General features: G+C 36.0%; 1 protein-coding gene across 1 annotated transcript in view; it reads right to left on the bottom strand.

Annotated features, from left to right (window-relative positions):
* Positions 1-5,367: 5,367 nt before the first annotated feature.
* The window catches only part of LOC115217938 (tigger transposable element-derived protein 6-like), a 9,208-nt gene continuing 4,215 nt past the window's right edge, over positions 5,368-10,360 (bottom strand). Inside the window, exons 2-3 of the mRNA XM_029787656.1 lie at positions 7,068-7,169; positions 5,368-5,911 (exon numbers count right to left, since the gene is read on the bottom strand). Of these exons, the coding sequence (XP_029643516.1) occupies positions 5,368-5,911; positions 7,068-7,169 (646 nt within the window). The remainder of the gene's footprint in view (positions 5,912-7,067; positions 7,170-10,360) is intronic.

Raw genomic sequence — 10,360 nt, 5'->3', positions numbered from 1 at the left:
ACTCAAAAGGTCTCTGAATAAGGGTTGTTTAAGGATGTTAAACGAACCACTCATGTTTCCAGAGGTGAATTATTCAAACCCCAAAGAAATCCTCTCAACATACGGCTATGATGTTCCTCCACTTCTGCTTGTGATCAGAGATGCACATATCGTCAACCACTAAGGGACTTGGTCAACTGGTTAAGGTCAAACAACTGACAAGCAAATCTGTGGTATTGAGCAGAATATTTGCTGTTTGCCTATCTTTTATACCAAGACAAAACAACGTACATGATAACATCTTCAATCAGTTAAGATAAAAAGCCATGAAAACCCATTATTATTATTATTATTATTATTATTATTATTATTATTATTATTATTATTATTATTATTATTATTATTATTATTGAGTGAGAGAGCAGTTCATGCCATCAAAGTGACACTGGGGTAAAATATACGAAGCCCAATATACCCATCATGACTACCCGTCTGATAAAGGTACACCAGGCACATGCATCACAACCATATGTGCGCGACATAGTGATCTCATATCAAGATAAACAGCACATGACCTTGAAGGTGGGGCCCAGTTAGAATTTTCTTCAAGTTGAGTAGCCCATCCCGCTCAAACGGTCCCTGAATAAGGGTTGTTTAAGGATGTTGAAAGAACCACCCATGTTTCTAGAGGTGAACTATTCAAACCCCAAAGAATTCCTCTCAACACATGGCTATGATGCTCCCCCACTACTTCTGCTCGTGATCAGAGATGCACATATCGTCAGCCACTGAGGGACATGCTCAACTGGTTAAGGTCAAACAACTGACAAGCAAATCTGTGGTATTGAGCAGAATATTTGCTGTAGCCCATCTTTTATTCCAAGACAAAACAATGTACATGATAGCACTTCCAATCAGTTAAGATCAGAAGCCATGAGAGCCACCGCCTGGTACTGCATCAGGGCATTTATTACTGCATCAGGGCATTTATACTGCATCAGGGCATTATTATTATTATCATTACTATTGTTATTATTATTATATGTTTGACTTTTGCTTTATATTTGTACAAGTTGGCTCCAAGTCTCACCCAGAGACCTCAAGAGACAACAGGTTAAAAGTTCATGTTGTTGTTATGCCTAGTGTGCCATATATTTGTTTTTTTTTTGGTGTTGTACTAGTGAATGTCTAAAAAAAAACCCCGAAAATTATGTTTGTTTTAAACCTTGAGATTACATAGAAAGTATTTTGCGTAGGATATGAGCAGTTCCCATGAGCACTATCTTTTGAATTTCTGCCATTTTGGGGTTTCCTGGTATTTGAGTTAGGTAGCAATCATTCCCAGGGCACCTATGACAACAGGTAGTGTTTTAGTCTTCAGTTTCCACATTTTGCTGATTTCTATTTCAAGATCTTTATATTTGCTCAGTTTTTGGTAGGTCTTGAGAGATACGTTTATATCGATTGGGACAGTCATATCAATGAGGAGGCATGTTCTTTGTCTGAAGTCTTTCAATATGATGTCTGGCCTATGTGCATCTATCTTTCTGTCAGTTTGAATGGTGAAATTCCAGATGAGTGAGATGTGGTCATTTTCAAGCACTGGAGGTGGATTGTGTTCCCACCAGTTTTTTTCATGGGGCAAATCCAGGTTTTTACAAATTACCCAGTGAATATATTGTGCAGCTCTATCATGCCTGTTGAGATACTCTGTAGGCGCTAGAAGACTGCACTTGGAGACAACGTGATCAATGGTTTCATTTTGTTGTTGACATACACGACATGTTGGGCTACTGCTGTTCTTTAATATGTTGGCCTTGTAGTTTCTTGTTGGTAGTCATTGATCTTGAGCTGCTATGATAAACCCTTCTGTTTCAGATTTTAAGTCAGAGGCCATTAGCCATTGATGGGTCAGGGCTTTGTCAACATCTGCATTATTCGGTCTCTTTGGGTATTTGCCATAGAGAGGTTTTTCTTGCCATTTATCATTCAGAATATCTAAGGCCGCAGTTTTAGCACGGGTTTTCATGTGCTTAGCTTTTTTGTGCTCGTTTCTTGTATGTCTAATTCCGAAATTTGTTGTATTCGGAATTCACTTAGATATTCCTTTGCCTGTTTTGTTACTGAGTATGATGCTTTCTTGTTTTCATGTTTTGAGACAAGTTTTAACATCCAGTCTTCAGACTTTTTCAGGTAGGTGTCTAGGCCAATTGTAGCAATCTTTATTGTTATTGCCAGCTGTAAAAGTCCACGGCCTCCCTCTTTTCTTGGCAGATGAAGTCGTTCTGTATCTGCCTTAGGGTGGTACATTCTATGCATTGTCAACAGTTTTCGTATTTTTCTGTCAAGATTATATATTTCAGTAATTGACTAGTTAACGATATTGAAACTGTAAGTCACGACTGGTATGGCTAAAGCATTGATCGCTTCGATCCTGTTTCTCGCATTCAGCTCTGTCTTGAGTATTGCTCTTACTCTGCGATAACATTCTCTCCTGATCCTTTCCTTCATCACTGAATGCTTTATTCCGTCCCCTTCAATTACCCCTAGGTACTTGTAGCTCTCCGCTGGGTCTAATTCTTTTATGACATTCTGCTGGTCAAGGTTAACGTTAGATGTTTCTGTCATTTTTCTTTTGATAAAGGTAGCTTTTGCACATTTATCGAGGCCAAATTGCATTCTGATGTCATCACTGAATTGTTTAACAATCGCTAGTAAGCCCTTGAGTTGTTGGTCATTTTTTGCAAAGAGCTTTAAATCATCCATGTAAATGACATGATTTATATTTTTATCAAACATTTTATATCCGTACTGCGCGTCATTGAGCAATTTTGAGAGAGGTATCAAGGCTAAACAAAAAAGGAGTGGTGATAGTGAGTCACCCTGGAAAATGCCACATGAAATTTTTACATCACCAGCATTTATAGATTCATTGTCACAGTTCAAAATTAGTGTGGTTCTCCATGATCTCATACTTACAGACAAGAAGTTTCGCAGAGTAGGCGCTATTTTATACATTTCCAGGCATTTCTATTATTATTATTATTATATTATTATTATTATTATTATTATTATTATTATTATTATTATTATTTTTATTATTATTATTATTATTATTATTATTATTATTATTATTATTATTACTGTTGTAATCATTAATATATATATGTATACCTACATATACATACACATACACATACAGACACACACACACACACACACATATAAAACTCATTTTATTAAGATGATAAAGATTACAAATAAAATAGTCATTTCTTCCATTAAAAATATATCTTTTTCCTTGCATGTGCTGTAGACTTGAAAGATAGAAATTATCCCTATATTTTTATGAGATATTTTTGAATCACAGGTATTTGATATATTTATTTTTTCTTAAAGGGGAAAATTACTGTTTTATTTAAAATAAAATATTAATCTTTATCATCTTAATCAAAAAGCAGAACAACTGACAGAGAAGCTATCTCTTTATAGACGAATGGAAAAGTGTTGCAATGGAAAAGTGTTGAATCTCAGAATAGAAAAAAACAATCAACAATAAATGGGTTGTACCGTATAATGAAACTCTTTTAAGAGCATTCAAATGCCACTGCAACGTTGAAATTGTTGCTTCAGTGAGGTCAGTTAAGTACATCCTGAAGTATACACTGAATGGAAATTACCAAGTTGGAATGATAACGAAATATGATAATATCTAATGGGTAGGTAAACTGGACCATCCGAAGCAGATTTTCAGAGTACCTGCAATAGTGAGACTGCAAGTTCATCTACTAAATGAACAAATAATAGTGCTCAGAAATTATGAGGATATATATAGATGTCAAAGAGCGACATATGAGAACAACATTGACAGAATTCTTTTCATTGTGCATCAATGATGACTTTGCAAATACATTACTTTTTGTTGAAGTATCCATGTATTTCCCTTGGAAAAATAGTAACAAAGAATGGCAAAGAAAAATGTGAGGAAAAAAGTTGAAGGTCATTTGAACGTTTTTAAAGAAGAAACACTTAGTCGTGTTATGTTGCCTTACCAAGGGCAGGAGAACTGTATTATTTAAGAATTTTATTGCATGAAATTCAAGATAGTACTTTTTCCTTTCCCGCTGTGCATAGACATTTTCAACTTGGAGTGGTTGTGACCCAATGGGTCACGGCGGGTAGACACTTGCCCAAGGTGCCATGCACTGGGACTGAACCAGGAACCATTTGGCTGGGAAGCATGCTTCTTACCACACAGTCGCGCCTGTGCCTATATATATACAAAACAGAGTAAATAAGTGCGCAATACCTACACACACACACACACACACACACACACACACACACACACACACATATATATATATACATATTTCTTTACTACCCACAAGGGGCTAAACACAGAGAGGACAAACAAGGACAGATAAACGGATTAAGTTGATTATATCGACCCCAGTGCATAACTGGTACTTATTTAATCGACTTCGAAAGGACGAAAGGCAAAGTCGACCTCGACGGAATTTGAACTCAGAACGTAGCGGCAGACACATATATATATACAGTCCACCATCGTTATACCGCTACCAACGGGACCATGACAAATGACGGTTTAACGCGGGTGGCGGTAAATTGAGGGAGGATTTCTGCAGTAGATATAAAGCCAATCATATAGTAAATATTTTTTATAACACAGTAGCGTAGCTAACTTTTGGAAAGTGGGGAATGGGAAAAACCAGATTTTTGAAGTGTAAACAAAATTTTCATATAAAAACTTCAAAAAGAAAGGGATGAAGTTGGAATTTGAGAGGGGAAGGAAAAAGAAGACATTGTTCTTCTTGCCCGTCTCCCCTCCTCTCTGCTAGTTGCTCCCCTGTTATAACATCAATTATAATCTGATGTGATTATCTTTCAGATTTTAGTTGAAATATTTTAACAAATGTTTCATTGTTGAGCAAATAAAGTTTAATGATAAACAATAAAGAACCCAAATGATTTTAAAAAATCATTTCGTGAAAAAATCTAACATTTTTTGCTTATATTTCGAATTTTTAATAGCATTAAAACGTTTTTCTAATTTTTCTAAAAGTAATTAATCTTCGGTAGTCATATCTTCTGCTTCTATCGAATCACGAAGAAGATTCAGAGCTTTACTTATATCTTTAGTTGTAGGTTTAGATTTTGGTGCGGGTTCCTTGTCATCACTTTGTTCTAGCGGTTTTAGCGAGTCAATAATTTCTTGATCGGTCATCTCAGCAAAAGTTTTTTTTATCGTCATCGAAGCTAATGAACTCATCTGCAGTCATCACCAATGAAGGGTCAGTATTAAGTTTAGTAGCAGTTTGTTTAATCAGTTCAGCTAGTGGTATATTGATGTCGTCATCACCGTTTTCAACTTCTGTCTGTGCTTTCGGGTTTATGGGTGAGACCAGTGTAGTGCCAGCAGTTAGAAATAGCAGATAATGTCACAGAATCCCAAGATTTTTTGACGTATCGAATAGCATCAGTGATGTTATAAGTACCGCTTTCGTCTAGTTGAGTGATTACCTGGTCTAGCTGATGCCGTTTGTAGTTAGATTTGAAGTTGTGAATTATTCCGGCGTCTAGGGGTTGTAGGTGGCACATTGTTGTTGGTGGAAGAAAGTGAATTTCTACGTTGGTGTGTTTATCGGGTATGTCGTGTCTAAGGGCATTGTCCATTATCAGCAAAAGTTTTCGTCGCTGAAGGCGCATTTTCTTATCAATAGCTATCATCCAGCTTCTCAACGTATTTGAGTTCATGGAAGCTTTGCTATTGTAGTCGTAATCTATATAAAGTTTGTCTATGAAATTCTTAAAACATCGGAGTTTGGACACTTTTCGTAGATTTTCGCAGACATCAGCATTACCAGCATTACAAGCTAGCGCCACTGTCTTTCTTCTTGCTTTTTGACACCTTTGGTAAAAGTTTTTGTAGTAAGCGATTTATTAGGTAATTGGCGAAAAGTAAACTCGTTTCATCGATATTAAAAATATTTCTTGGTTTAAATGTCTTCTTTTTCTCTTTAACACGCTGTAAACCAGCAGTAATGAGTTGTTGCATGGTTCCAACTGTTGAATTGCCGGATATGGATAGCCGGATTACACACGATGTGGTTAAGATTTCTGTCAAAGCAGGACGTAGTTTTAGGAGAGGACAGGACATGGATTTACACGGATGCGGAATTGGGAAAGTTAATAAAAGGGGTGGTGGCAATGGTGATGGTGGTGGTGATGAAGCGAAACGAAAAATTACAATGTTGATTTTTATCAGTAAAGGATTGGACTAGGTTCGGAGTGACAGATTGTCGATAAAGGATTGGAATGAGAGATAAGAGGATTCTGAGACGGAAGGAAAATGAAAGGTAGGCGATGTGGTTAAGTTGATGCATTAGATTCTAGAAATAGTCTTTAATTATTGAAATTGACATCAGCACATCTAATATGGCAGAGAGGAAGTGTGTGAGATGAGAAATCACACAAAAAAAAACCCATCTTAAACAGAAACAACATAACAAATATGGCCTCTCACAGGAAGTTGACTGTTGATTACTAATTATTAACATCAGCAACTCATTTTCATATATGTATGTAATATGTATGTAATATGTTTCGTATGTAATACGTACGTACGTACGTACGTGCGTATGTATGTATGTATGTATGTATGTATGTATGTATGTATGTATGTATGTATGTATGTATGTATGTATGTATGTATGCATGTATGTATGTATGTATGAGTGCGTATATCTATGTACACGAGTATTCTGATATCTCTCTCTCTCTCTCTATCTCTCTCTCTCTCTCTCTCTCTATATATATATATATATATACATACATACATACATACATACATACATACATACATACAAACATACATATATATATATATTTATATATGTGTACATACATACATACATAAATACATCTATCTATTATCTATCTATCTATCTATCTATCTATCTATCTATCTATCTATCTATCTATCTATCTATCTATCTATCTATCTATCTATCTATCTATCTATCTATCTATCTATCTATCTATCTGGTGCTGTGTTTTCGTCAGACGTAACTTCGTCAAACGTCTTTTTGTCCACGTCTTTTGGTCGGACGACATTTTGTCCGATGATTTTCTGGTCCAGCGACTTTTTGGCCAATTTTAAATAAACTCTTTAGAATACAAGTTGAAATATCTCTAATGATATAACGAGCCTCGTTATAGGATTGTTATTATCGTTCTTTTTACTTCTCTCTCTTAAGTATGGTGCTGTGTATACCGAGTGCTGCACATTTAGTGTACGCATCTATAATTTATCAACCCGAAATGACAAAGTTCATGGTATCGACCAAAAATAAAGAAAAGTAGTTGATGAAAGTAATAACATCTACGATTTTCATTCAAGCAATACAAAACTAAGAAAAGAATTCTGGAGGTGTGAGAAAAGAAGGCTGTGTTCAGTGCGAATTCACACAGTAACAGAAAACAATGAGTCGAAAATTATTTATTTTTCTAGTGAGCACCTTCATCATTAAATGCTAGAAAAGTAGTTGCAGAAATAAAGCTGGAAGCGGTGGAAAACATAGCAGCAAGTTCGCGTAGCATAATAGCAGCTAAGTTTATGCAGCGAACAGAAAATACTTGCTCACAACTTCCTCGTTTGCCTGTACTTTTCAAGGAATATTAAAAGGTGCCAACAAAAAAATTCTGGATTTCCCGCTAATCCAGGGGCTAGAACTGGTTTTCAAATACCTGAAGAATACTGTAGAGTTGATAATGGCGAACAGTTTCTGAGATACAATTTGGGTATCGAGGACCAACAGCGCATACTAATATTTGTATCAGAAAGTGCTCTTCAGGATATAGCATCATATTGTCATTGGGCATGTAATGAAACGTTCAAAACTGTACCAGCGCAGAGGTTTCAACTGTTTAGCATTCATGTACAAGTTAAAGGTTGCAGTTTTCCAAGAGTCTTTGCATTACTACAGAATAAAACAGACATACGAATTATTTTTCGAGCAACTGAAAATTATGCAACCTAATGCATATCCGCTTGCTCTATTGGCAGATTTCGAAGTTGCAGTTCATAAGGATATTTAATTCATCATTCCCTAAATCATCCATCGTGACATGTTTGTTTCATTTGAGACAATCAGTATTTCGAAAAATTAGATTTAGGCCTCAAAGAAAAATACAATAAAGACTCTGAATTAACACCAATTCCTCAATTAACAAATTTATATTTTCCTCTTTTTGATTTCTCTATCAGAAACTTAATTATTAGAGGACAGTAAAAGATATTTTAATTAGTGAAAAATATACGTACATATTTAAAATCACTGTAGGCCTACTCTCTCTCTCTCTCTCTCTCTCTCCTCTCTCTCTCTCTCTCTCTCTCTCTCTCTCACACACACATACATATACCCACATGTACACATATATCTACAGAAAAAAAAATGAACAAAATTATATGTGCCTCAATAACAAAAGAATATGCACATTTTCTCTATGCAGTCATTAAAAATATAAAGCAGTAAAAAGTAAACATGGTACTGTGAAAGAAGGCATGAAGGGTTAACAGCTTTACCTTCGTACGACCATTTAATCCTTCTCAATATTTCAGTGCTAACATTGGTTTCAAATTTGGGCACAGTGTCAGTAATTTCAGGGGAGGCGTTAAGTCAATTGCATCGGCTCCAGTGCTCAAATGGTACTTATTTTATCAACCTCGAAAGGATGAAAGGCAAAGTCGACTTCAGCGGACTTTGAACAGAGAACCTTAAGTTGGACGAAATACCACTAAGCGTTTTGTTCGGTGTGCTAAGGATTCTAATTTCTTTATTGCCCACAAGGGGCTAAACATAGAGGGGACAAACAAGGACAAAGGGATTAAGTCGATTCCCTGTGCGTAACTGGTACTTATTTAATCGACTCCGAAAGGATGAAAGGCAAAGTCGACCTCGGCGGAATTTGAACTCAGAACGTAGCGACAGACGAAATACCTATTTCTTTACTACCCACAAGGGGCTAAACACAGAGAGAACAAACAAGGACAGACAAACGGTTTAAGTCGATTATATCGACCCCAATGCGTAACTGGTACTTATTTAATCGACCCCGAAAGGATGAAAGGCAAAGTCGACCTCAGCGGAATTTGAACTCACAACGTAACGCAGACGAAATACCGTTAAGCATTTCGCCCGGCGTGCTAACGATTCTGCCAGCTCGCCGCCTTTTTTAGCGCTAACATTAATATTGCTTGACTCTCATATTTTGTCCAACATTTGTATCTTTTATGGAAACTCGCTTTAAGGCAGGAGTTATTTTACGAAGGCTTTTAATCTACGGATTCCTCTACAATCTGTTGTTAACACCGATCATAAAGGTATCCGTAGTTCACTATCGGAACAAGAAAGTGGTTCTGATAATTCCTTACGGTACGAGTCACATTAAATAGTAAGCAATATATTCTAAATATCCTCTTCTTTAACACCTTGAAATCCCTCATCCAACGTCACAGGTTTGATACGGACTGTTATATCCTCGATCTTATGTTCCTCCTTGTATATATTTGATCGCAATTTTTCTCAAATCTCATTGAAACTTGAATTTCTAACTTCCTCCCAAGCCTCTTGTTCGTTCGCTCGTTCGTTCATTCGTTCGTCAGTCTGTTAGTGAGGTAGATAGAAAGATAGATAGATAGATAGTTAGATATCTAGCTAGCTAAACAGATAGATAGATGAACAGGCAAATGAAAATGAGACGATATTTTTTGTATTTGAGAAAATGCTGTCTAATAATCAAAGCAGATTGAAGACGACTATGCTTCACTGAAACGATCAGAACATGTCTGGAGATGTCATAGCACCTCCTAAAAATATCATATTTAACCCCCAAAGTATGACAGGTAAAAAGAGTGCAATTAAAAAAGTAAATAGGTAATACCGATTGAGATAATTTTACTGATTTTAAGTTCACACTTTCATTTCTATTAACTGATTACTCTTACTTCTGCTTCCGGCTTAGCTCTACCTGTATCTATCTTCGAATACCTGGAGCAAAGTGTCACTACTGCTTCCATGCTAATCCTCTCATACTACACTTTAATGCTTGTATAATTAATTCCATACTCAAAGAAACCTCATAATGTTAAAATCTTTGACACGGACCACGTTAATGTGAGAGTATACCGACCGACCGACCGACCTACCTACATACATACATACATACATACATACATACATACATACATACATACCTACCTACCTACATACATACACACATACATAATACATACATACATACATAATACATACATACCTACCTACATACATACACACATACATACATACATACATAC

This window comes from Octopus sinensis, linkage group LG12 (assembly GCF_006345805.1).
Source record: "Octopus sinensis linkage group LG12, ASM634580v1, whole genome shotgun sequence".
NCBI classification, from domain to species: domain Eukaryota; kingdom Metazoa; phylum Mollusca; class Cephalopoda; order Octopoda; family Octopodidae; genus Octopus; species Octopus sinensis.
The sequence above is the reverse complement of the archived record's forward strand: the minus strand, read 5'-3'. Positions and strand labels throughout refer to the sequence as shown.